Raw genomic sequence first — 27690 nt, 5'->3', positions numbered from 1 at the left:
AGAACTTTTTGTTACCCTTAATCTTTGTTGCCAGCCTGAGTTCTGTTTCTTCTTTGGCCTCCCTCACTGCTTCCCTGCAAGTGCAAGCCAAGCAGGTATACTCCTCCTTGGTGGCTGCCCCCCTGCTTCCATAGCCTGTAAGCCTCTCTTTTCTCCTGTAGGCTCTCTTGGATTTCCCTGCTCAGCCTAAAGGGTTTCTTGGCTCTTACCTCCCTTTATGTGTACTGGGATGGTACCCCCCTGTGCCTGCAGGATCAGTTCCTTCAGGAACTCCCACCCTTCCTGGACTCCCAACTACACAGATGTTATTACCCCTCAGTCCCACTCCAACTAATCTCCTGAGCTCGTTGAAGTTGGCCTTCTGGAAGTCTAGCACTTCCACCCTACTAGCTATCTTTCCCAACTTTCCCCATATAATGAATCCTATCAACAGGTGGTCACTATCTCCTAGGTTACCTTGTACCTGCAGATTCCCCACCAAGTCCTCCCCTGTGGTCAGCACCAAGTTGAGTAAGGCATTTCCCCTAGTGGGACTGCATACCTCCCATGTTAGGTGCAGTTCCTCTATACAAGTTAGGAACCTAAGTGAACAGGCAGACCTGGCTGACTGCGTCTCCCAGCAGATGTCTGGGTAATTAAGGTCACCCATGACAACCAGGTCCTTTGAGTGAACTGCCTTTGAGAACCGCTTTGACATTTCTAGATCTAGGTCTAACTCCTCCTCCTGGTGTGGGGGTCAATAGTAGACCCCCACTACCAAGTCCCTTTCAGATGATGTTCATCCTTCAGCTCCTCAGTTGCAACTGGCTGGCTCTACTCTCAGGGCCTGGTGTTATACACAGGCTGCCCAGCCCTTCACCAATCAGGCTGTCTCCTGGGTGCCATGTGACTGCCTGATTGGTTCTGCTCCCACCTACAGGCTGGTCTGTAGCCTGCTCAAACCCGTAAAGTGACAGGCACCCAAAGGTGCTTTGCCACATACTGTAATATCAATATCTATTATATTGTATTAGTGAGAAAGTTCAAAATACTTTTGAAAGCACAGATAAAGGTTCATATGTTTGATGTTACTTTACTTTTCCTCATATTTATATCACATTCTCTATTTTTTGGATTCTTTTTTCCCGCATTCCTTTTAATTTATTCCTGATAACTCATGTTTATGTGAGTTCTATGGTAATTAGAAAGCAATGCAGAAATACATCTGTGCAAAAGGCTCTGACTTGCTTACATGTCCTGGACCAATTTGAGTTTTCCAGAGGCTTTTGGGTCTCAACAAGTTTGGTGGATTTGGGAGCTTTGTTGTAGGAGAAAGGCATAGAGAAACTAATTTCTAGGCTGAGTAGGTGTGATGGTGTCCTTCCTAGTACTCCATCAGAAATGGAGAGCTGACTCAGGTGAAAGGAAGAAAGTGTTCTTTGGAAGCATCATTCTGTGATAGATTTAGCTTAAGATAAGTATCTATCATGATCTCTCTCTAGTATGATTCTCTTTGATAGATTTTTTGTACTTAAATTGTAATTCTGAGCATGAAAGAACTGGTTAACACTATTTCTGAAACACAATATCACTATTGGATTCTGTTCTAACTGATTTTCATCTGTATAGATGTTCAGAGAGGTAAGGACGGAGATTAAATTGCATTAAAAATGGCCACCCAATCTAACTTAGTTTGCCCAGGTTTGGACCTTACACTTACCAGCTTAGTTAGGTCCATCTAAGTGCAAACTGTACAGAAGCATAGGAAGGTTAGATTACTCTGAAAAATGGCTGACCCAATCAGAAAATATTGGGTCTGGCAACACTTATCTAACTGAACTCATGTAACTTTACAGTTCCAGCACAACTGCAGAGCTGGGAAACCTCAGCTGCTAGTCCCTGCTCTGGGGATGTGCTTTTCTTGCCCTCTCCTCCTTCTCCCATCCTCCCAGCTAGAGGCTATTGTTAGCCCTCCCCAGCCCCTTGTCCCACCTGCAAATAAGAAACTCCTGTCCCTACCCTTCGTTCTCTCCTGTGGACCAGCCAAGGCTACTTGAGCCTGCCAAATCCTCCATCCCACAAGCTGTGCTTGGTGCCAGTTTGACCAGCACTTGCTGGTGCTAGGAGCCAAGGAAGTAAGTGGGGATGGGGAGGGGAGGGTGCAGTGGTGAGGTTTGGTTCACTTTGGGGTGCGGTTATTGTAGGAGTGGTGGAGATGTGTTTACAGGTTTATTGTAGGAGTGGTGGAGATCTCCCTCCTACCTCCTTTTCTGCCCTTTGTCTTCCTAATTTTCAGCTGTTTCCTTTTTCACAGACAGCCTCTTCTCTACCTTGAAAATCTACTACTTTTTAGAGTCTCCCTTATTCACTTTTGGCTTTTCTTGCCCTCATTTCCCCACCACTCCCTTGCCTGTTCCACCTTTTGTTTTCCTAATTTCCACCCATTCACATTCTCACTGGCATCCTGTCATACTTTTAGCTTCTTGTGGTTTCCTATGCCTGAAGAAGGGTGATTGCACCCAAAAGCTTGCAAAGAACTTCTTCCAACTACTCAGTTGGTCTAATAAAAGAGAACATCTACCCAAAGAACCTTGCTTGTATGTATCCTAAGGCTGTTTGAGAGTTGATCTTCAGTGGAGAAGATTAATTCCAAGCTTGATTTTTGATTTGGTTGTTTTCTGATTTCTGGATAAGGGAGCTTCTGGCTTTACCTTTCATCTCATTATAATTTTAATTTTGGGGTCAGGTATCTAGCACTCTTGACAGAAATCTAATTTAAAATATTAATTCAAATTAATTTGAAAAATGCTGGAAGTATTATTGGCTGACAAAAACCATATTAGTCCCTGATATGGTGCAGTGAAAATGAAATTATATTACATTAATATAGCATCTTCAACCTGAAAGATCCCAAAGTAGTAGTGTACCAAAGTCCCAAAGGGAATTTATACAGTTAGTGAGTTAGAATTTATATTCTTTGTTACCATTCTCTGAACATGAACTCTTTTTTTTCAATAGGCCTTGATGACTGCCTCCAACAATACATAAAAAATTTTGAAAGGGAAAAGATCAATGGGGAGCAGCTGTTACACATCACTCATCAAGAGCTTGAGGAACTGGGAGTCACTCGTATCGGTCACCAAGAACTAATCTTGGAAGCAGTTGACCTGCTCTGTGCATTGGTAAGTAAACTGGTTTCATTTACCACTCATTCTAACAATGCAGACTTTTGTATATCTTAACCAAAATTAAGATACTGAAGATGGCACAGTATACAACACTTTCAGGTCTCACCTCACTTAAATACTGTCTCATATTACTTTTGAAATATTTGAAGGGACTTCAGTTAAACACAAAGGAATTAACTGTTTTCCTTCTAGAAACTTTGCTTATTATTATTATTTTTACAGTCTTGTTTCCATAGAGGGTTTTCAGTCTTTTCTTGAAGTCTCTTCAGTGCTATATTCACTTGTAGTTCATGATCAGTGTTGGCATCAATATGGCATTACGATTAGGAGTCATATACCCTCATAGTCCATGGAAGTTTTCTGTAGTGGAGTAAGCCATGTAGTCCTGTGTGCAAACATGCTACCACTCAAAGATTTCATGCACTTATGTGAGATGGCATTAATAATTGCACTGGAAGGAATTTAAAACACTTTTGCAAAGATAACAACAGACTTTTTTGACAATATTAAATATTAGGGCTGTGCAAAGCTTCGGATCATGATTCAGATTCAGAGATGATTCAGATGATTTGGAGGCCAAATCTATGAATCTGAATCAAATTGTGGGAAGTCTTAGATTTTCTGAATTGATTTGGAGCTTCCAAATCAATTCAGAAAAGATTTGGCGATTTGTCCATAGGGTATAATGGGGAATCAATGAAATATCTATAACTTTGTTGTCTTTTGGCTGATTCAAATGAAACTTGCAGGGATGGTAGCCTCTGCTGAGAGCATGATGCTTGCAAATGTTCAAGATAATAAGTGCAGGGGTTTCTGGGAAACTGCACTCCAAAGTTCTAAAAGCAAAACTCGTGTCACGTGGGTGCTTGTGTGACTGTGTATGTGTCTGTCTTGGGGCACGGGGTGGGGGTAGGGAACTACTGCAGGCCTGGCTGCTAAGCTACTGTGTATCAATCTGCTGTATCAATACTGCTCAATCATGATTCACTCAAGGACCAGCTCAATACACAATAGCTAGCTAGTAGCTACTAGATAACAAGTTAATGAGCAAGGATTAACACCTACAAAACCACAGGCTAAGGAGAGGAAATAATAGAGTCAAACTGCTTCTGCTCCAAGACAGAGACAGTCAGTTGCACAAGCACCCATGTCATGAGTTTTTCCTGTAAGCAGCTAGAGGTGCAGGGCCCCAGAATCCAGAACCCCTGCACTTATCTCCTTGTCAGCTGGCAGGCTTTGTGGCCTCAGCAGGGGCTAGCAGGCCTTCAGTTTTCATCCTGATGCGCCTTAACACACAGTGTCAACCATGTCACGAGTTTTGCTTGTCCGCAGCTTGAGGTGGTTTCCCCCAAACCCCTGCACCTATCTCCCTGAAACTTGGCAGACTTTGTGGTATCTGCAGGGGCTACCATCCCTTCAGTTTTGACCCCACTGTAGCTTAACACATGACGTGATTTTTGCCTTCAAGAATTTGGGGTGCAGTTCCCCCAAACCCCTGTATGTATCTCCTTGACACTTGGCATGGAGCATGCTCCCAGCAGAAGCTACCACTCCTGCAAGTTTCATCCAAATCAGACAAAAAACAACAAAGTTATAGATATTTCATTGATTCCCCATTGTACCCTATGGCTGAATCTCCGAATTGGCTCCAAAACTTTGGACCTGATTTGGCCGAATCGAAGTGGGAAACTGATTCAGAGCTCTGAATTGAATTGCTGGCATATGAATCAGTTGAATACGAGCCCAAATCAAATAGTTCCCTATTTGCACAGACCTATTAAATATGGATACCTGTAATCAGCTAACTGGTTTTGTAGTAAGATAAAATGTAGAAAGAATTTTTTTTCTACTATATGTAAAGCTACTGAGATTTATATATATCCTTTAAAAAGTGTATTCAATGTTGTTGTAGTATTCTGGGGATTGCCTCCAGAGAACTAGAACATGATCCTGGATGCTGTGCTCTGCACCATCTCTTCAGGCTCTTGCCCCTCCACTCTGTCTCAGGACTCTGACAGCCTGAGCCTCTGTCAGCCCAACAATTCAGCAATAACCTAGGCTTCTCTGTGGAGCATCTCCAGTGGCCTCCTTTCCTCCCCTTCAGCCATTCCAGTGTCACACGACTCGCCGAATACAAGGAGCAATACTCTACCACAGCCACAATGCGACTAAGGAGCCTTTCTAAAAACCTACTCAGTTCTCAAAACCACTGTTCTGTTTCATTTCAGTGAAATAGTTTTACTGTTTTGGTGCTGTTGCAACATTTCGCCCATATGCTATAATGGGGAAGCTCAAAACAACCTATAACTTTATCATTTCTGGCCTGCTTTGGATGAAACTTGCAGAAATGGTAGCTCCTTCTGAAGGCAGCCTACCAAGTTTCAGGGAGATGGGTGCAGGGGTTTCAGGGAAACTGCACCTCAAAATTTTTAAAGCAAAATTCATGTTACGTGTATATGTTAAGCCACACTGAGGTCAAAACTGCAGGCATCCTAGGCCCTACAGCAGCCATGAAGCCTGACAGCTGTCAAGGAGACAGGTACGGGGGAGTCTGGGTTCCGGGGCTCTGCACCTCTGGCTGTTGACAGACAAAACTCATGACATGGGTGCTTGTAGGACTGTATCTGTCTTGGGGCATGGGGGGGGGGGTTGAAAAGTGCAAGCCTTGTAGGCCCTGCTGTGGCCATGAAGCCTGCCAGGTATCAAGAAGATAGGTACAGGGGGAGTCTGCGTTCTGGGGCCCTGCACCTCTAGCAGCTGACAGGCAAAACTGGAACACAGCTCAGTAACTGACACCAAGGCAGAAAGCAGGGCAGTTCAAACAATGATGCCTTTTATGAAGTTTTTCCATCCCTCCTCTAAAGCACAGGGATTAGAAGGGACCTCAGGGAAGGATGACAGTCACTGGCCAGCTACACAGTCAATAATGAGAGCACTTCTCCCCCCATCTTCCCCTTCCCTCTCCTTACTTTAGTTTCTGTTTCCCTGCAGGCAAGACCAGCTTGAGCTTTGAAACATTTAAAACATTTCAAAAGGTTTCAACTTGCCTTGTTTTGTTTTGAGGCTGTTTCAAAGCTCTCTGTTTCATTTCGATTTCACTGTTTCGAGCTCGAAACGAGTCAAAACAGTGTCAAAATGAAACTGCCAGTGAAATTTCACACAGCCCTAATTTGGAGCCTATGGCAATGGTCCAGATTGCAAGCAGCAGCAGCAAATGGTTGCTGACCCCATGTCTGCATGAGTAGAATCCATAATTTAAGACTTTGAAATTATGTATAAGTTAATCAGTTGATTACATTAAATAGTTTCAAAGAATTCAGTGGGTGAAGGATGAAAACTGAACCATAATGCTTGTGTATTGTTAGTGAAGGGCTGCTTGTACTGACAATTGGGAAAAAATGTTGTTCATTAACCACTCTTATTGGAAGCTGTTTTGCTTGCTAAATTAATGTTGGTCAGTGAATGAGGTGTAAACCATTGGACTCCTGTTCAACTGATTTTGATCTTTTAAACCTCTAATATCTTTAGGAATCTACACTGTTAGCTGCTCATGGACCTTGTCCAAACTATTAAGAGCTTCAGATGAACCATGCCTATAACACAAATGTTCAAAATCATGGGTGTCAAAAGCATATGTAGGCTGACAAAGTCATTGCCTTCTGGATCTGACCCACAAGGAACCCTGCAGAACCCTGACTGCAGGGTTCCTTGTGGATCATATCCACAGACAAACTGGCAGCAGAAGGGGCAAGTGACCATTGCACAAGTGGCTGCTTGCCATGGAAAATGCAACTAGCAATGGTGGGCCCAGGAGCTACAAAGGATGTGGCACTAGATGAAGCAATGGCAGCCCCAAGAGGCTGCAGAGCAAGGAGGGCTGTTAGCAAAGTCTTTGTTCACCTCACTGACACCAAGGAACGTGTCCAACTGAGCCATAAATTCTTTGGCAGTTTTCATCACCTGTTAGCTGTGTCCCCAAATTCCATGGTCCACCAGTAGCCCAGTGGGCCAGATGGAGTAACCCTGTGTGCCACAAGGTTGACACTCTTGGTTTATCTGCTTTTGCTGTCTCCATTTGAAAAATTGCTCTGCTGTTAAAATGAGTCACTTTAATGTGTTTATATATAGGGCGTAGATCTTGTGTTTATAATGAGTATTTTTAAGTTTTGAGTTCAAATTAAGCATCAGAAAAAAAAAGACGTATGACAAGTGTATCTGAAAAGTAGTATTCTTTGCTGATCTCTACATAATGGCTATATATGGGACTTCAAAACTTTTATATTGGGTGCAAGATGCTATGATAAATACTTACATATTAAAAATATGAGGCATGGCAGCATTACAAATGATTAATCATCATGTCACATTCATATTTTTAGCTCTCAGTGGGTATTCCCTAAGGCCAAGAAATCTTCCCAATCTAACTTAATTTCTCTGTAGTTTAGGAATCAAATATAGTTATATGATAGCTGACAATGTCATTATAAAGCAAATAGTTCATGCAGTGATGATAGTTTGAGAGAAATCTCATCACTGCCGACTGCAAACTACATTTTGACAAGTGGTCTTAATCAGCTGCTGGACAAGCTCAGAAAAGCAATGTTATCAGAATCACAGAGTACTCTCTAATCACAGTGCCAAACTATTGACATGGCTTTATTCTTAAGCAGCATAATTTAGGGGTGAAATAAAAATGCTTGGAACTTCTTAATTTATCAAATATCTTTTTAATACACGCTCTTATCTTTCTTTTGGTGGACTTTTAAAAACATATGGGAAAGTGCTGTATAACAGAAACTGGATAAAATGTAGAACAATCACCAACTCTCTAAAAGTAGAAAATATGCTTACAGTCAGTTAATTTGTTAAAAATAGCCTAAATCAAAATTTCTGAAACTAATTTTTTGCAAGTTGACTCAATTACTATTTAAACAACAGGAGGGGCACAGGAAAAAAGTTTACCGTCTCAGCCTCTTGAAGGCTCCATTGACGTGTAATAGGTGGAGAAGTTATAAAGCCCTACTTATGCAATGAATTATGGAAGGAATCTCTAGAGAAATTCCACCAAGACTTTAACAACTTCCACTCCTCTGTCAAACTGAGTCTGGAATACCCCATCCAGCAAGATCATTTCTTGGACACTACTGTGAAACTTTGAGTGGCCACATCACTACTACACTGTATCAGAAACCAACTGACTGCTATAGCTATCTCCATGCCACCAGCTTTCATCCTAAGCGCACCATTAGATTCATCATCTACAGGCTCAGTGAAGCCATGTTTTATAACCATACATGCTCTGATCGCTTCAACCAGTATGCATACTTTAGGGATCTGGAGCAGGGTTTCCTATACTTACAAGACAATCCCAAAACTGTTTCTGTTCAGATTAACAGAGCCGGGCTCAGACACCTATGACCTGCTACAATACCCACCCTGTGATGAGGACAATAGAATCCCTCTGGTCGTCACAGCCCCCCAGCTTTAACACTCTAGACATGTCATTAATAACCTTCAGCCCCTCCTGGAAAATGATAACTATCTCAGGGTAACCTTGAATGATAAGCCTTTCCCTGCTTACATATAGCCCCTCTACTCTCAAATATTTGACCAGCAAAGACTACCTAAATTCAATTCTCACCAAGACGCCAGGCCTTTGTACAGACTCGGATGCCAGCTATGCTCCCTCATCAATGTGGATCACATGATCATTGGGTCTAATCACAAAAATTATAACATCTGGAGCTCATTCACTTGCTGCTCCTCTAACAGTATATGCCTTCACCTGTTTACAGTGCTCCTCTGCCATCTACATTGGCCAAACAGGTCAATCCCTGCATAAACGAATGAATGGACATCAATTCACATCAGTTCCAGGAACATAGAGGCCTGGGCAGAAAACTTTAGCCTCCCTGGACACTCCAATACTTATCTCAGAATAGCTGTTCTTAATTAACAAGATTTTAAAAACCAACTTAGCCAATGGATAATGTCATGTTTATACTGTGTTTAAGCATGGTCTGAACAGAGACTATGGATTCTTAACCCATCACCTGGAATAGCTGTTAAATTCAGAAATTAATTCCTGCGTCCCTCAATGAGTTTACTGCCTTGTTTATCCTTATGAAGCTATTCAACCCACTTTTTGTTTCTTTTAACAGCACCCCCTCAACCCCATCCATTTCCTTTCTATTTAGATTCTTTTCTATTTAAAACCATTTCTTTTTACAAGTTTGTTCATACCATCTGGTGAAATAAGCCATTGTCTACAAAAGTTCATGCCTATGAATGAATTAATTTCTAAGGTTTCACCCTGCCCTACCTTCTACCTGACTTGATGGTAAATCAAGAGAATCTGGGGTAAAGACTCTCCCTTAAAAAATGTGTGGTAACTGTATTACGTAAGACTTGCTATGGAATGCATCATTTGTCCACTCAGCTACTCATTTCACTTTCAGGGTAGCAGTTTGCACTTTGCAAACCTGCTGCCCTCACTTAGTTTTCTGTTAGCACTTACTAAAAAAAGTTAGTACAGGACAGCATAAATTCAGGGTAAATGGCTCTGTAATGCATGTTGTGTTTCACACCAAAAACACAAAAAGAAGATACAGGGCTTTTGGGATGAGAATTGCTGACTTGTTTACATTTAAAAAGAGGGTGATAAAAGAGAGAAACAGAATTTGAAGTCCATGGTTAGATCATTACCAGGTATAAGATTTGCTCCATTAAATGAATGGAACATTGTTGGCTGAGGCTTGGTGAAGATTCGTATTCTAAGAGCTGTGTTCTAAGTAGAAAGACAAAGATGTTCATTGCTTTGGAAAAAAAACCCAACAAAACCTCCCCTATGATAGATGCAAGTAAGAATTGCAAATCTGAATAAAAATAAAGCATTATGATTACAGGTGTAATTTGCTTTCAGATAAGTTTTAATATGTGCAGGTAAATGCTACCACATTCATTTTGAATATTGGTATCTTAGGAGCATGGGCACATGAGGTAAATATGGGGAAGACTTTATCACATGTCACCTGCTCTGTGGGGACTACCCATATTTAGACTTTTCTCTTGTAGTACATTGAAGTTACTCCTCACTATCTTACCCGATTTTGACTTAGTGCTAAATCACCTCAGATTAGCTTTCATTTGCCATAGGAGTGTACAAATGAGCAGTTACTGCAGAGTAGCTGTAATTCAGTTAAGTCTTCTGCTTTATGGTAGCTTGTTCATATGCTTATTAGGGCTGTCCCTGATTCAGTTTGGTGGGGATTTGGCCCGATTTGGTGGCTGAATCTCTGAATCTGAGTCAAATCAGGGGACCCTTTAATCTTTCTGAATCGATTAGGAGATTTGGACATAGAAACAGCTTTAAATGTTTTTTCTACGTACCTCTAGGTAGCAGGGGCTTATGAATGCTGCAATGGTGGGGCACATGGAGTATCCCACAGAAACATGGAGGGCTCCCCAGAGTGCTTGAAAGCAGACGCAGAAGTGGATCAGAAGCACTTCCAGTCCACTTCCAGGTGCACCAGGGAGCATGCTGGGGGGCCCCTGGACCCTGCCAGCTCAGTGACTGGTGCCTCCTGGGTGTGGAGGATCACCTGGGGTCTCCCTGCAGCTGATCACTGAGCCAGGGAGGCACAGGGGGGACCCCCACTGTGCTCCCTGGCAGACCTGAAAGCGGACCAGAAATACTTCCGGTCCACTTTTGGGTTCGCTGCCAAGCATGCGGGAGATCCCCTGCACTCCTGTGGGGTGCTCCATGTGCCCCAGCACCACAGCGTTCACAAGCCACACCTACTACCTCAAGGTATATAGAAAGAACTTTTAAAGCTGTGTCTACGTCCAAATTGCTGATTCTCCGAATCAGCATCAAATCTTCAGATTCAGATTCTGATGAATCAAATCAGGGACAGTGATCCAAATCAATGAATCGAATAACTGTCCCTGTTTTGGGCTGAATCCAAATCTGAATCGAATAGGGCCCACTTCGCATACCCTTAATGCTTATGTCCTTTCAAACCCTTAATTGAAAAAATATCAAACCATATAGATTTTTTTAAAAGAGGGTGAGAAACAGAAAAGTAAAACCTATAATTCCATACAAAACATTTATTTGTATATATACAATCTAGCCTTCATGCTTACAATGACAAAAAAAATAAATATCACAAATATATATACTTAGATACCAGCCATCTTATGTAGAAATGTTTTGTGTCTAATTTTTAGCTGTATCATCTTGAGTAACTACTCTGAGTTCAGCAGCGTTATTCCAGACTCATAGTTCAGTAATAAAGAACAACTTGGTCTTGCACTTTCGGTTATCAATAAATATCAGTTCTGCTTTGTATTCTGTATACCAGGCCTCCATGGGCCTCATGAAGGACCATTGATTTTATTTTTTTAGATGGAATTTTTCATTGATTGCAATTTCATCTTGGAAACTGGAAGTGTTTAAGCTCTATGACCCATATGTTACAGACTATGTAAAAATATATATTTCATCCTATATATAATCCAGTAAATTATGCTGTAAATGTTTTAAACAGAAGAAAGTAAAAATACCTTAATTTATCTGAATTTTGTATGGTTACATTTGCCTAAGAGGTTTAGCCTTGTATTGTATTGTTCATATGCTTGGTTGCAGAGGAATTGTGTTATATCTAGAAGTTAAGAGAAATGTGAGTGGCTCACTTAATCTTTTGGAAGTCTCTAGAAGCATACACTGCATCTGCATCTTCTTCCTGGACATTGCCCAGGTACTGAAAAAATCTGGTTTCTCTCTCTTTGCGGAGGCTAGTGCTAGTGTTGAAAAATGTTTTTATTCTATTCAAATTGTTGTTGGCCCCTGTACAGCAGTTATACAGTGAAGTCCTGGTCTATAACAGGGGCCTGTAGGTGCTGCAATAAAGAATAAAGATGTGTGACACCCTTTTGTGTTTTCCATTTCATTCCCTGCACAGATCCAACTACATTCTGCATTTAAATGCAGATAAATTAAGGTGGAGATAGGCAGTGCTACAGGTAAACTAACCCTTATGGAGAATCTTGTAGAATGTACACCTGTGCAATTATTCTGATCAGATAGCATTTTACATCCAGCACAAGTAAAAATGATAACACTACATGAAAAGAACTTAAAAATGAGCTCTGCTTTGTCTGTTCCTTGAAAAAGAAATCAACCCTTTTGTTTAAAGTAATAACGTATAGGTTTCAGACTCTAAAATAAAATGTTTGGAAAAGGAATTACAAATGCACAATCACAGAATGAAAAATATCAGCTCAAGAAAATTCTGTCACTAGGTAAAGGCAGAAGGCAGAAAAGGAGAAAAACAAGGTAAGGAAAGGCAGGTAAAGGCAGAAGGAGAAAAAACAAGGGAGGAATGTTGAAGGAACTCAAATGAGAAAAAAGTAAGCGTCTGACATGATACATGAACAAGAAGTGATAATGTGCTGATTTAGAAATTTAAGTAATTGAAAAAATTCAAAATTCTACATTGGTTAGGGAAAAATTCAAAAGTAAAGACAGAATGCTTTACTGTACTTCATTTATGCTTTATTTATACTTCAGATAGGCAGAATGCAGGATATGGGAGAAATAATAGTCACTTGGCAGTGATAGCTCACGCCACGTAGAAATGTTAATTTGTAGCAGTGGAAAATTTCAACCACTAGAAAATTTCCACCACTATTCCAGGAGAGGGAGCAGTACAGACACTGGGTTGGCCTTCTCTAGAACAGGGTGATCCCAGTTTGGGGAAAGCATGGGCTGTTCTAGTCCTCCCATTCCTGGTGGACTTGGAGTAGCAAGGCAAAGCCCCTGTCCACTTCTCACATCAGGGGCTCTGGTGTAAGAAGCAGGCAGAGGACATTCACAGAGCTGTTCCCTCTGCTCACCTCCTAGCATCAAAAAGCTCAGTGGACTGAGCCCCACAGAAAAGACCCCATCCATTCAATGCACCTGGGACTTCTGGGTGAGGAGTAGGTAGTGGCTTTGCCTTGGTACCCTGAGGAGAGCCTCCCTGACCCTGGTGCCTGACCTGACCAGCTTCCCCTTGCCCCTCTGCCACTCTGATGAAAAATCATGGAGGTATTTTAATTATTTGCATGTTTTGGGGGAAATAGCCATGGGAACAATAAATGAAAGTTCTTAGAGATGATGTAGGATTGCTCTTTTATCACAGTTGATTGAGCAACTAACCAGTACTTGCATAGGCTGCTCCAAGACTAATAATTGGAAATGAACCAAGTATGATATGCAGCCTTAAAAGCAAAGACAGTCTAGAATACCAATCATAATTTTATTAGATATAAAATGTTAATGAAGGTATACACTAGTGGGAACACTTGCACAAAAATATTGGAATGTAAGAAGGGAGAAAATGAAGGAACACAGTATTGTGAGGAAGAAAATATACAGGAAGAAAGATTGATTTAGAAACTGGAAGAAGATGCCATTAAGATTTGGGCACGCTATTTATATAAGTGAGAACTTTTTGGAAAACATTGTGTTATATTGTAATGCCCCCTACAAATGCAAATGTAAGCTGTCTGATAGGAGGAAGTATGATTAAGAGAATAGTAAATAGTGGGGAGGGAGGAAGAATTGGGAAATGAAGAATAGGTTCTAAATAATGAAGAGTATTACATGTAATTACAATACTGTATTTTCACAGACTAGCACTAAATGAAGGAAATGATTCAGTACAGTGATAGTGGTTAGATGGGAACAAATGATTAGATTATACATCTGGTTATGTAGAAGGTAATTGTTTATTTACATCTTTTGCTAAAACAGCAGAATTGCAATAAAATTATATATAATAATACAATGATATAATTTATGGTTATTGGTAACGCATTCTAACTTTAAACAAAATTAAAACAGAACATAATATATGATGATCCAAAAATAGATCAAATGAAACAAAAGAATAGAATAGAATGATAGAAACAAGGGAATTGTGTTTGATTTTGGCCCTTATTCTTTGTGTAAGGAATGCAGATGCAGCTAGGGAGTATAGGACAGGCTGCAAGTTATTAGAGATGAACCAAATTGTTTCTCCCTCATTAGTCCAGTGTTTAAAATTTTCCACTAAGGGAGAAATACTTTCCCCTCTTATTTCTTCAAAGAATGTGCAAGACCGCAAATAGTGATTTAAAACATCTGTCTCATTCTTCTTACAAGAATATATCCTGTCTGTGTATGGGGGTCTAACACCACTTGCTCATAATGACTGCACATCTTATTTGAGTAAATCTCTGTGTAGTAAAGGACTCTTGTTGTTCCTATATTTGTACTTCAGATAAGTAGATTTCTAGGTCAGAAGGGTATGTTATTAATATCAAAAAAGGAGAAGTTCAAGAAGATCTCACTGCCTGCCTGTTGGCATCTTTAATTCTTAAATTTGTATCTTATTTTAAATATAGGGGCAATATTGAGTCAACGTCATGCCACCCTCACACCTGGGATCTAAGCTTGCCAGCTTGCTAGCTAATTACCACCTTGAGCACAGGTGGTCGGGACTGGGCCTAGCTGTCCACTCACTCCCTGTCCCCGCAGTGGCTGGCCAGATTCAGCTGACTCCTCACTTGTTCCCTTATACATCCTGTTCCAGATCAGGAGGTTATCTGGGCAATAGGGTTCAACCCCTACTTAGACTGCCTTGCTGATCCTTACGGTTTTTGGCTCGGCCTGCTTTCTGCTTGATCTCCTGGCAACCCAGCCTGGTATGTCCCCTGACTCCACACTTTGTTTGACCTTTCAGCTTCCTGACTTGGCTTGTTCTTAGACCCGGCTCTTGTATCAACCTCCTGACTTCTGACCCAGCCCATACCAGGATTCTGCTCACTCCTCCTGAGCCTGGTTGGCTCCTTGAACCCATGGTCAGATGAACCCTTTAGTGGGCCCTAGGCAAAAAACTCATGGGCCTCAGGCCAATTGAGATTCCCCCCCTCCTCACTTCAGCACTGCCACCTGTGGGGAGCAGGACTCGGAGCAATGTTACCAAGTCATGCAAATAAAAAAAAGCAGCACTGCCTTTAAAAACAAGCCCAACACATTTCAAAGAGAGGGGAGTGGGGTGTGGGGGGGGAGGGCATGAAAAAGGGTATGTTGGGGTGCACAGATGGGAGCGGGTTGTGGCAGCAGGGTGTGGGTGGGGGTGTGTGAGGGAGGGTGGGGGGGTGTAGAGACCCCCCACATGCTTCCCCCATGGTGCAGAGCCCCCACCACCAGCAGTGGCTCTTCCCAGGACCTGTGCAGGTGCCAACACCCCACAATGCATAGCTTCAGCCAGTGCTGAATGGTGGTGGCGAAGAGCGCAGCCCTGCCGGCTGCCTCTTTCACACTGGTTTCCATGCAGCCCATGTGCAGTTCCACTCTACCACGGGGACATGGTGCGGGCTAGAGCCAGCTGCTTTCCCCACCCCCTGTTTCCTGTGTCCTTCATGGCAGGAGGTGGGGAAGGCAGCCAGCTCCAGGCTTTCCCTGGTAGTGTAGAGCTGTATGTGCACTGCATGGAATCATGTGAGAGAGGCAGCCAGGGGACTGTGCTTCTCACTCCTACCATGCACCACTGGCCAGAGCTGTGCCTGGGCCTGCATTGGCCACAAGTGCCCCAAGGACTGCTGCTGCTGGTGGCAGGGGCTGTGCACCATGAAGGAGGAGTGTGTGGGGGGGTCCCCTTCCCTTACACCCACACCCTGGGCATGGGCTCCACACTCCTGCTCAGCTGTAGCCCTCCCAACCACACCAGCACCCACCATGTCTCTACCTGGTGCCTGGAGTAAGCCAGAGGGTGGGGAAGACCTGCAGGCCCCTGGGGCAGCAGCAACAGCAGCACTTCCCAGAAGCTATGCACCGGCTGGGCCGTTCCACAACCCCATCTTGTTTCTGCACCTGGGACCCACATTTTGGGAACAGCTGTATTACAGAAAAGCCCAAAATAAAAAGCCTTTAAAAAAAAAAAAAAAAAAAAGCCCCCAAAACCATAAAACATGACTTTCTATAAAATCAAAGCAAATTTAAAAAAAAACAAGCCCAAGTCCAGTTATAATAAGTGGACTTGACAACACTGGCTTGGAGCCATATGTTTGGAGGAGATCATAAATGTTATTAAATATTACTTAGGGTTACTTTTTTGGAAGAGGAGAGGCTTCTAAAATATATTTAGAGTATCTGATAGAGATACAGGCTCCAATTTTTATCAAATAATTTTGAGTTCTTAATTGAGTTAATGTGATTGCATTAAGCAGGCCTGTTTCAGGTTGCATGAACCCCACATTGTAGAATTGGTATAGATAAAAGCTGCCTGAGAAAGTAATTAGATTTTTTTAAATATCTAGTTGTTGCTAACGAATGGCATTTGTGACCTGAAGAAGGGTACTTAACACCTGAAAGCTTGTCTAAAATCCCTCTGAACTATGCAGTTGATCCAGTAACAGCTATTGCCTCTCAAAAAACCTCACCTTCTGCATATTTCCTGGGCCATCATAGCCATAGCATCACTCCAACATTCCATTATTCATTGTTGAGGTTTTGAGCTTTGTAGTCTTTCCAATGGAGAACACACTAGAAGGATCCAAAAGTCTCATCTGTTAATCACAAATACACAATTGTTTGCATATTTCTTTCCCATTTTTAATATGGCCACCATATTTCCATGAAAACACTTTTTGCTATTCATTTACCATAAACTGTTTTTAATCTGACCTGTATATAATATTATTGATGTAGTATTTCACTGTAATTTTTTCAGCAGTAGCTCTTACTGAAATTGTGGCATCTGCTCTCTATCCCTTTCCATCAGTTTTTCCTCCTTTAAGACTATTCAGGTATAAATGTCTTCCTTTATGCTCCTCCTGGGACATGTCTACATGTGCAAATGCTGCTGGATGGGTTTACTCCAGAGTAAATTACTCTGGAGTAAATCCACCCTGTGCAGGTGTCTACACATGTACCCATTTGAGAGCACATTTGGTGCTTCTGCCAGCAGTCTTCTCCCTGCAATCTTTCTGGCCCTGCACTGCCCCTCCCCTCCCCCCGAAGTAGACAGAGGAAGCTCTAGCTCTTAATGCTTGCCCAGGGGCTGGCAGGGAGACAGAAGGGGTCAGAAGACAGCTGTTTCCTGGTGGGGGCTAGAAGATGGCTCCCTGTCCTTGGGAGCTGCCTGCTGCCGGTGCGGGCTCTGGTGGCGGAGCCCAGCTGGGGACAATGTCCCCCTGCCCAGGCAGCAGGGAGCTTCTGGCCCCAGCTCTCTGATAATTTTTTTGGAAAATTGGACTCTACTATGAGTTGCTGCAATTTCTCATGTAATATAGTCTATTTTACAGCCAAAAGTCATTCCAGATTCTTAAATATTTGTTAGTTCTATCAAAGTTGCTTTCAAGTAATATACCAATAACACAATATTCTTCACATAGAAAGTTTTTTTTTCATGTAACTCTCTGTTTTAATCCTTTTCTTGCTACATGGGTAATTTATAGTCAGCAAGTACATTTTTGGCAAATAGAGTTTTCTTTTGCATTACATACAATAAGCTTTGAAAAATTCCCCTAGTTTGATAGTTCTTCAGCACAATACAGGGAGATTTTCCTTTCTAGTATCAAAATCTGTCAATAAAGACTGACATTTTCCCACACAAGACATTCATACATTTAAGTAACTGAAAATAAAGATCTTCAACCTCACCAGGTTATGTAAGTGATAAAGCCACCTCAAGGACTAAGCCAGCAGAAAAGAAATAAATAAGCATTTTTACTCTTTACAGTAGACTAACATAGCTCATGACTTTGTATTGTATCCTGTTACATAGACTGTTAAAACTCAGTAGGATCTTACTCCCTCAGTGTATATGCTGCTCCTGTTACTAAGTGTAACCTAAATTCATTGATGGGGAAAAGACCACAGTGAGTGTGTTGTTACTGCCTGACTACTTTGGAACTATGTTGGAGCTAAAATATGTACAAAGTAGTTAGACACTTCTGAAGTTTTGGAACTAACACGTATGTTTGGAAGGACTGTATTCTGCTTATATATTCAGCTATTTTAACTAAATATGCGAGTGCAAGAGATCTTACAAAAAACTAGAACTCTTGGTTCCAAAATTATACCTTTTATTAGTTGGTCTAATAAAAGGTATTGTTTTGGAACCAAGAATTCTAGTTTTTTGTGTGTCTTTTTGTCTCAGACAAACACAGCTACCAAGTCCACCTCTGAGTGTAAGAAGTTACATTTTTTTAGGATTAGGCAAAGTAGGCAAAGAATAGCAGAAAATAGCAGCCTCTGGAATAGTGATTCTCAACCAGGATGGTATAGCATTTAACAAATCTAGGTGAGCTTGGATGCCTGCTAATTTTGATAATTGCATTTTGGCCAATAGAATTTTGGGTGATTGCTTTTTTTCTCCCATGTCTCATAAAAAAAAACATCATTAGGCTTGGGAAGTATAGAAATTTTGGTAAAGATACAAATTATATTAGCAAAGGAGGCAGTTTTGAGTTTTGTATAATCTTTTTTCTGGATTTTGAGGACTTTTGACTAAGGCCATAGTCTTGTAGGAAAGTATGGCTGGAAGGGACCTCACAAGGTCATTTAATGCAGCCCCCTGCTCAAGGCAGCATTATCCCAGTCAAGTGTTTGTCTGACCTTTTCTTGAAAATTTCCAGGGATGGAGAGTCTACAACTTCTCTGGGTAGCCTGTTTCAGTGCTTGACCACTCTCATAGTCAGAAAATTCCTCTTAATCTCCAACCTATATTTCCTTTGCTGCAGTTTGAGATGATTGATCCTAGGTGTGTCCCCTATGACCACAGAGAATAGTCTATCTCCATTCTGTCTATAATTGCCCTTCAGGTATTTGAAGACTGTTAGTAAATCCTCCTTTAGTCTTTTCTTCTCTAGATTAAATAAACCTAGTTTTTTCTGCCTTTCTACATAAGTCATGCTTCCCAGGCCTTTTAAGAATGTTTGTCTCTTTGCTAGATTCTTTCTAATCTGACCCATCTTTCCAGAACTGTGGGGCCTAAAACCAGATACAATACTCCAGGAAAGGCCCTGCCAGTGCCAAATAGAGCAGAACCATTGCTTCTCTTGATTTGCAAGAGACACTTCTGTTAATGCAGCCCAGTATGCTGTTTTCCTTTTTTTGCACAAAAAGAGAACACTGTTGGCTCATCTTCAGCTTATAGTCTACTGTAACCCCTAGGTCCTTTTCTGCAGACTGGCTCCAACCCAGCCAGTCATTTCCCACTCTGTATTTGTTTATGGCATTATTCTATCTCAAGTGCAGGACTTTGCACTTGTTCTTGTTGATATTGCCTCCCAATTAGACATTGAACCATTGATGACTACTTAAGGAGCACAATAATCCAACCAGTTATGTATTCATATCACAGTACTTTTGTCTAGTCTAGTGGTGCTCAATCTTTTTCCTTGGGGGGTTGGATGTCAGTGCTTAGTCCATCCACAGGCTGGATCCAGCTGATAGCTCTGATCTGGCACCTGGGGTACATGCAGCTGGACCCCATACAGCCACACAGAGGGAGCCAGGGGGAAGCCCGGCACTGATCAATCCCTACAAAGGGAAGGGGCCATGGCCCGGCTCTGATTCAGCCATGCTGGGAAAAAGAGGACATGATCCAGCCCTGTGGAGGGAAGAAGACATGGCCCATCCATGATTCAGACATAGAGGGGGAGTGGGCAGCTATGGTGGGGGGGGGGGGGGAAAGAGGTATGGCCTGGCCCTAACCTGGCTGCACAGGGAGAAGGGGGCATGGCTTAGCCCTGATCTGGCTGTGCTGGAGGATGGGCATAGGAGTTTGGTCGCATGGGTGGGTTGCCACTGCTCCCCAGCTGCCAAATTTCTCAATCTGTGGTGAGCCCCATTGGCCAGATGCAATGGCTCCAGGAACTCCATTTGGCTTGCAAGCTGGAGGTTGAGCCATCCTGGTCTAGTCTGCATTTCTGTAGCTTGTTAATGAGATGTCATGGGAGAGAGTGTCAAAAAGCTTGCTGAAGTTAAGGGTGATCACATCTGCTGCTCTCCCCTCATCTACAGAGCCTGTTACCTTATTATAGAAGGAAATCAGGTTGGTCAGGGATGACTTGCTCTTGACAATTTCAGGCTGTTCCTGATTTCCTTGTTCTCTAGGTGCTTCAAAATAGATTTCTTGAGAACCTGCTCCATGATCTTTCCAGGTATCAAGGTCAGACTGATTGGTCTGAAATCCCCAGGATCCTCCTCTTTCCCTTTCCTAAAGATGAACCCTATATTTGCCCTTTTCCAGTCACTATGGGTGCCTAAAGATGTGCAGTGAGGCTGCTTTAATGCATTGTAATTACAGTACATTGAGCCAGCTGGAGTGTGGTAATTACTGTGCTCTGGCAGACTCCAGTGCCATGTGTATCAGTGTCCCCACACTGAAAAATGGCAGCGGGGGCATTGTTACTAAAGCTTGTTCGATGCCATTTTTCAGCACAGGGATGCTGATACACATGACTCTGTGGGAGCTCTAATTAGAGTGGCTCTCAGAGCTGCTCTAATTAAAGTGCCCTCCCTCCTACTCCTGGAGCATATCTATAAATGCCCTATGGATAGGTATTACATTTGTAGTGCTGAATTACACCCTTATAGCACTACAAAGAGTGAACATGCAGGCATTCAAGCTGTTTGTAGTGCTAGAAAGATGGCAACAGCTCCACAAAATAGTACCTCTTTCAAAGAAGAAACATCATAGTGTAGCATTTTTATAGTGCTACATGTAATTCCTGTACATATACATGTAGCACTACAGGGATTGCTAGGACCCCCAGCATCCCACAAACACTTCCACCTCTCTGCTCCCCCTGGGGTTCTGTCTTTGGCAGCTGCTGCTTTTCGGCAACTGACAGATGATCATTGACAGCCTGCCTCCTTCTCCAGAAGCGGAGATTGCAGGCTGTCAGTGATCAGCAGAGATCCTGGTTTTCCCTGATAAAAAAATCACAAATTCTTTGATAAAACCCCCAAAATCCATTATTAAAATTAAAGGCCCCCCACAGCCTCCCCCCTGGCCCTGCTGGTGCCCCTCACTCCCCCCACAACAACCCCCCAGTCCCACAGACACACACACACACACACAGGGCCCCACAGGCACTGACACACACATGCAGGCACACACACAGACACCCCCCCAGCCGGTAAGTGTGTGGGGGGGGAGGAGTGGAGTGGGGTAGGGGAAAGGGAAGGGGCTTGGGAGGAGCCACATCAAGAATGGGGGCGGGGAATGTGTCTCTGTGCCCGGTCCCAGGAGCTGGGCTGGGGAGGCAAGGGCAGTGGTACCCCTCTGTGGGCCACACACATGCTACCCAGCCAGATGGATGGGGGGGCTCACACGTGGCAGCCACCACCGCCTCGCCCTGCCACTGCTGCACCCCACATTGCTTCATGCACCACCAGTCAGCAGCCCACAGAGCCACAAGTGTGACTGGCTGTGGAAAAGCAGCGCAGGGTGTGGCAGTGGTGCTGGTGGTGTGGTGGCAGTAGATTTCATAGATTTCATAGATTTCATAGACATTAGGGCTGGAAGGGACCTCGGAAGATCATCGAGTCCAGCCCCCCGCCCAAAGGGCAGGACGTCAGCTGGGGTCATAGGATCCCAGCAAGACAAGCATCCAGTTTCATCTTGAAGGTGTTCAATGAAGGCGCTTGAACAACCTCCGGTGGCAGGCTGTTCCAGACCTTGGGGGCTCGGACAGTAAAGAAATTCTTCCTTATGTCCAGCCTGAAACGATCTTGTAGTAGTTTGTGACCATTCGTCCTCGTCATCCCTTGGGGCGCTCTGGTGAACAAACGTTCCCCTAGATACTGGTGGTCACCCCTGATAAACTTGTAGGTGGCCATCAGATCACCCCTGAGCCTGCGCTTTTCCAGGCTAAAGAGCCCCAGGGCTCTCAGCCTGTCATCGTAGGGTCTGCTTCCCTGACCTCTGATCATGCGCGTGGCTCTTCTCTGGACTCTCTCAAGCTTCTCCACATCCTTTTTGAATTGTGGAGCCCAAAACTGGACGCAGTACTCCAGTTGCGGCCTCACTAAGGCCGAGTACAGGGGGAGAATGACATCCCGGGATTTGCTTGAGAAGCATCTATGGATGCAAGCCAGCGTTTTTGTCGCTTTACTAGCCGCAGCATGGCATTGCAGGCTCATGTTCATCTTGTGGTCAATGATGACCCCCAAGTCTCTTTCTTCCATAGTGCTAACCAACATAGCACTGCCGAGCCTATAAGGATGCTGCGGGTTTTTTTTCCCAAGGTGGAGAACCTTGCATTTATCAGCTTTGAACACCATCAGATTCTCATCCGCCCACTTGCTGAGCCTGTCCAGGTCAGCCTGGATCATCCGCCTGTCTTCTGGTGTGGATGCTTTGCCCCAAAGTTTGGTGTCATCGGCGAACTTGGCCAGTCCGCTTCTGACTCCAGTGTCCACATCATTAATGAAGATGTTGAACAGTATGGGTCCAAGGACAGAGCCCTGGGGGACCCCACTGGTCACAGGACACCACGATGAGTGACTTCCATCAATTACTACCCTCTGGGTCCGACCCCGGAGCCAATTTTCCAGCCAGTGGATCGTGGGGGACCCAAGGCGACAATTGGCCAGTTTCTCCAAGAGACGATCATGGGACACCAGATCGAAGGCTTTTTTGAAGTCAAGATATATGACATCAATCTCATCTCCCTTGTCCAGGTGATAGGTCACCTGGTCGTAGAAGGAAATGAGATTGGTCAAGCAAGACCTACCCGCAACAAACCCGTGCTGGCTATCCCTTAAGATGTTGGCGTCGGCCAGTCCATTAAGGATGGCCTCCTTAATAAACTTTTCTAAGATCTTCCCCGGGATAGAAGTCAGGCTGATGGGCCTATAGTTAGCCGGATCTACTTTCCTCCCTTTCTTGAAGATAGGCACCACGTTGGCCTTCTTCCAGTCTTCGGGCACTACACCAGAGCGCCAAGAGTTTTCAAAGATCCGCGCTAGAGGCTGGGCTATGATGCTCGCCAGCTCCTTGAGTACCCTGGGGTGAAGATTGTCAGGGCCGGCTGACTTGAAGGTATCCAGCTTCTCAAGATGTTCCTTCACAAAGTCAGCATTAATGGAGGGCAGGGGATCACCCTCACCCGGACTTCCCGGCCCTGTAGCAGGCACAGGCGTCCCATGGGGCTGATGAAAGACTGACGCAAAGTACCTATTTAATAGGTTGGCTTTTTCCTGGGCGTCAGTTGTCAGTTGCCCCATCTGGTTCAGCAGGGGTCCAACATTGCCCCTGCTTTTCCTCCGGCTCCCCACATATCTGAAAAAGGACTTTTTATTGTCCTTGATGCTCAAAGCTAGCTGGAGTTCAGTTGCAGCCTTGGCTTTCCTGGTCTGCTCCCTACAGGACCGGACCAGGGCAGAATAATCCTCCTTGGAGGTGACTCCCATCCTCCATCCTTTGTAGGCCTTTCTTTTTAGCCTCAGGAGGTCTGCTAGGTCCCTGGAGAGCCAGGGGGGCTGCTGTCCCCTCTTGCTGCCTTTCCTCCGAGATGGAATAGACTTAGTTTGGGCATTGAGGATCGCTCCCTTGAGGAGCAACCACTCTTCTTGAACTCCCCTCTCCCTGTGGTCACAGTCCCTTAGGGCCTCACTGACAAGCCTCCTGAGCTTGTCAAAGTCGGCTTTCCTGAAGTCAAGGACTTCCGTGTTGCTGACTGACTTGCCAGCTTTTCGGCGGATGGTGAAGGTGATCAGCTCGTGGTCGCTGTCACCCAGCTTCCCATCGATCGCTAGGTCGCCGACTAGGCCCTCCCCAGTAGCCAGCACCAGGTCGAGCAGCGCTTTGCCTCTCGTTGGCCCATAGACTTCTTGAGTCAGGTAGAGGTCATCCACGCACGAGAGGAAGCTCTGCGACCGCTCAGATTTTGCTGAGCGATCCTCCCACGAGATGTCTGGGTAATTGAAGTCACCCATGACAACCATGGTCCTGGAGCAAGCTGCCTCAGCCAGTTCCTGGGCAAACTCCTGGTCTAGCTCAGGACTTTGGGTGGGAGGTCTGTAATAGACTCCAACCATTGTGTCCCCTGTGCCGTGTTCCCCACGGATTTTAACCCAGAGGGTCTCCAGCCGTCCACCCTGGTCGCCAATATCGGCTTGCAGGGACGCGTAGCTTTCCTGAACATAGAGAGCTACACCCCCGCCCCTTTTCTCTACGCGATCCCTCCTGTACAGGGTATAGCCATCTATCCCCGTGGTCCAGTCATGGGTGGAGTCCCACCAGGTCTCCGTGATCCCTATGACATCGTAATTGTTTGCGCTGAGCAGGAGGATGAGCTCCTCCTGCTTATTCCCCAAGCTCCTGGCATTTGTGTACAGGCAGGCAAGTGCCCCCTGGGGGGCTCCTTCCTTGCCCACAGATTTTACCAGGGCTGGGGCTGGGGTGGGCTCCCTTGAGTGCCGTGATCTGCTGGCTTTGCAAGGATTGCTCAGCGGGCCAGCATTGGCGGTAGTCCCCCCGTCCCCCAGTGGGCTTAGTTTAAAGCCCGGTGGAGCAGGTCAGCCAGTCTGGCTGAGAAGAGCCTCCTCCCTAGGGGAGAGAGGTGGAGACCATCTCTTCCCAGAAGCTCGCTGCCTCTCTCGCCAAAGAGCGGGCTGTGGTCATGAAAGCCAAAGCCTTCCTGATGACACCAGCGCCGCAGTCTTTGGTTGACCACATAGATCCTCCTGTCCCTTCTCAGCCCATAGCCTGAGACTGGGAGGATCGACGAGAACACCACCTGTGCCCCCAGACCCTTAAGCCCCGCTCCCAAATCCCTGTAGCGCCTCATGACCTGGCTGGGAGTGCTCCAAGCCGTGTCATTGGTGCCCACATGAATAAGGAGCATGGGATAGTGGTCTGTGGGTTTGAGGAGCTTGGGGATCCTCTCTGCAATGTCCCAGATGCGGGCCCCCGGGAAGCAGCAGACTTGCCGGGCTAAGGGGTCAGGGTGGCAGATTGGCCCCTCCGTCCCCCTCAGGAGGGAGTCTCCCACAACAAACACCTTACGTTTTGTCTTGGGGAGAGCAGGGGCGGGAGTTGCAGTTAGGCCCATGTTGCCTGTGGGGGCCGGCAACTCAGCAGGCTCTGCTGGGGCAGCAAGAGGTGCATACCTGTTGCTCAGTTCTGGCGGGGGAGGGGCCTTGGTGCGGCGGGCCTTAGGGCCCTTGACCACCTTGGTCCATGCCCCTGGCTGGACACAGCAGGAGGTCCCAGAGTCCTCCTCTGGCCTGGAGGGAGACTGTGATCTACCCTCTGCCTCCCGGGGGAGAAGGGCCTGGCAGTAGGAGTCTTTCTCCTGCTCGCAGTCCCTGATGGCACGCAGTCTGTGGACTGTGGCCTGGAGCTCCTCCAGCTGGCGTGCCAGAGACCCCAAAAGGGAGCAGACCCCGCAAGGGGAGGTCGCCATGCTCCCAGGCCCTAGAGTCTGAAAAAGGGACAGGCAGCCCCCGCAGCCGAGAGCCAGGGGCTCCGTCTGCGTGGAGCCCGGAACCAGGGGCTCCGTCTGGGTGGCCGTCTCTGAGGTGCCAGGGGGAGGGCCACGGAGCCCGAGGGGACCCTCGGGGTGCGTCGTGTGCCCATCCGTGTCATGCCTCAGGTAGGCTGGCTGTGGCTGGGACTGTCTACCCTGGGGGGTGAGCAGGCAGGGTCTGGCGCCCTCCCGCACGCCCTCCTGCGTGAACTCCACGCTAACTCACGCGCCGGCAGAGAAGCGCGCCTGTTTGTGCAGCCTGTTCGTGCGGCTCCGGTCGCGTGGCTCCCTGGGGGGCTGGGCGAAGTAGGGGCCTGGGCGGGGCTTGACCTGGCCCGGCTCCACTCAGCTGCCGCCTCCCACACACACACTAAGGGGGTTAGCCCCTTCTCTCCACGGGCCCCGCTTACCCCGACTGCGCTGGGGGTCAGCGGGGGGCTCCGCGGCTGCTGGAGGGTTTCTGGGTGACGGTCACTGCAGGCAAACCACCACCCCCCCAGCCAGGCAATGCACATGCTGCCCGCAGTGGAGCACCACTGTCCTTGCCCCCTCCACCCTGTTCCTGGGAGCAGGCACAGACAGCGAGATGAGGTGGAGGGTGGGAAGGCACCGCAGTGTGTTGTGTGGGGCCGGTGGCACCTGGTGCACCCTGCCCCTTCCCCAGGTAAGAAGCAGAGTGGTAAGACACCAAGGGAGATGCTGCTGCCACTGTGTGCCCCAGGGCATTCTCCATCCCCATCTGCCTGCCCACCTGTGCATACCCCCTACGGCCTTTCTAAGTACCCCTGGGGGTATGCATGACTCTGGTTGACAACCCCTGTCCTAAAGTCAGAGAGAAGAAAATGGCTCCTGCATGAAGCCAGAGAAACTCTTGTGGGAAGCTGGTTGGGGGCTGAGGAAAGGGAAAGCCCCACATGGAGTGCCTGCCTGGCCAGCAGTGCATGGACCATGAGTGGCGTGGTATTGTGGAACCTGTAGTGGGTTCCACACCTCCATGTGTGGTTTCCCTGATAGCCAATAGTGCATGGCTCTGGGTTCATGTGCCACTGGCTGGGCATGCACTCCATGTCTTCCCCCAACACCTCCCCACTCCCTCAGCCCCCAGCCAGATTCCACCTTAGCCCTGCCCTGCAACTCCTAAGCCCCACCTATTTCACAGGCTCCAGGACGGAAAGCGAGCCTGATCCAAGACTTGGATGATTGAGCCTCAGGCCCCACCCTTCCCACTCTCCCTCCCTTTCTGGGCAGGGTTGGGGTTTTCTGCCCTTTTTGCAATTAGCTCTTGCAGGCTGGAACTCTGCCAGCCTGCAGAGTTTTGCAAAAGCAGGGTTTCTCTGCTAAAAGGTAAAATCTGTTTTTTCTCTGATAAAAATGTGAAATCCATGGTCTTCTCTGTTTTTCCATGGGAAATGGAAAACCCAGATCTTTGGTGATCAGGCTCCCCTTGCCTTTAAGAGCTAGAGTGCCTGTACACACCCATAGTGCTATACAAATGAATGCCTGTTCATTCCCTAGTGTACCTATTTCTACAGTTTTGTACATTACAATGTAATGCTACCTTGGTACTATAATCATTTATATTTATATACTTATATCTTGCTGTTTATTGGTAGACTTAAAATTTGACTTATGTCCATTGATGCATACAAATTTACAGAGTCAACTGTGTCTGATATGCACTGGCTTATATATAACAAAGAATGATAATGTCAGTGACTTGGATATGCTTTCTTCTGCTAGTTTGTTGCTGGAAAGTATAACAGAAATGCTAAGTACAGCAATAGAAAATGATTAAATGCAATTTCAGTATAGTAAGTATTGTCCAGGTTCACGGTCTGTTGGCATATATGTTGTACACACTTATTGCATCCTCAGAGATACCACATACTTTAGTCAGTGTAGACTGTAACTCACATTTAATTTTTTTTATAATGAATTTGTCAGAAAATTGATATCCCTACTCATGAAATTTAAAGGTTGAATACTACATTCAATAAAGCAT

At 45.4% G+C, this 27690-nt stretch overlaps 1 protein-coding gene across 1 annotated transcript in view; it reads left to right on the top strand.

Moving 5' to 3' along the window:
- Positions 1-2975: 2975 nt before the first annotated feature.
- Positions 2976-27690, top strand: part of LOC109283280 (connector enhancer of kinase suppressor of ras 2) — a 280861-nt gene continuing 256146 nt past the window's right edge. Inside the window, exon 1 of the mRNA XM_059733119.1 lies at positions 2976-3161. Within this exon, the coding sequence (XP_059589102.1) occupies positions 2976-3161 (186 nt within the window). The remainder of the gene's footprint in view (positions 3162-27690) is intronic.

Source organism: Alligator mississippiensis, chromosome 8, assembly GCF_030867095.1.
Source record: "Alligator mississippiensis isolate rAllMis1 chromosome 8, rAllMis1, whole genome shotgun sequence".
In the NCBI taxonomy this organism is placed as follows: Eukaryota; Metazoa; Chordata; order Crocodylia; family Alligatoridae; genus Alligator; species Alligator mississippiensis.
The sequence above is the reverse complement of the archived record's forward strand: the minus strand, read 5'-3'. Positions and strand labels throughout refer to the sequence as shown.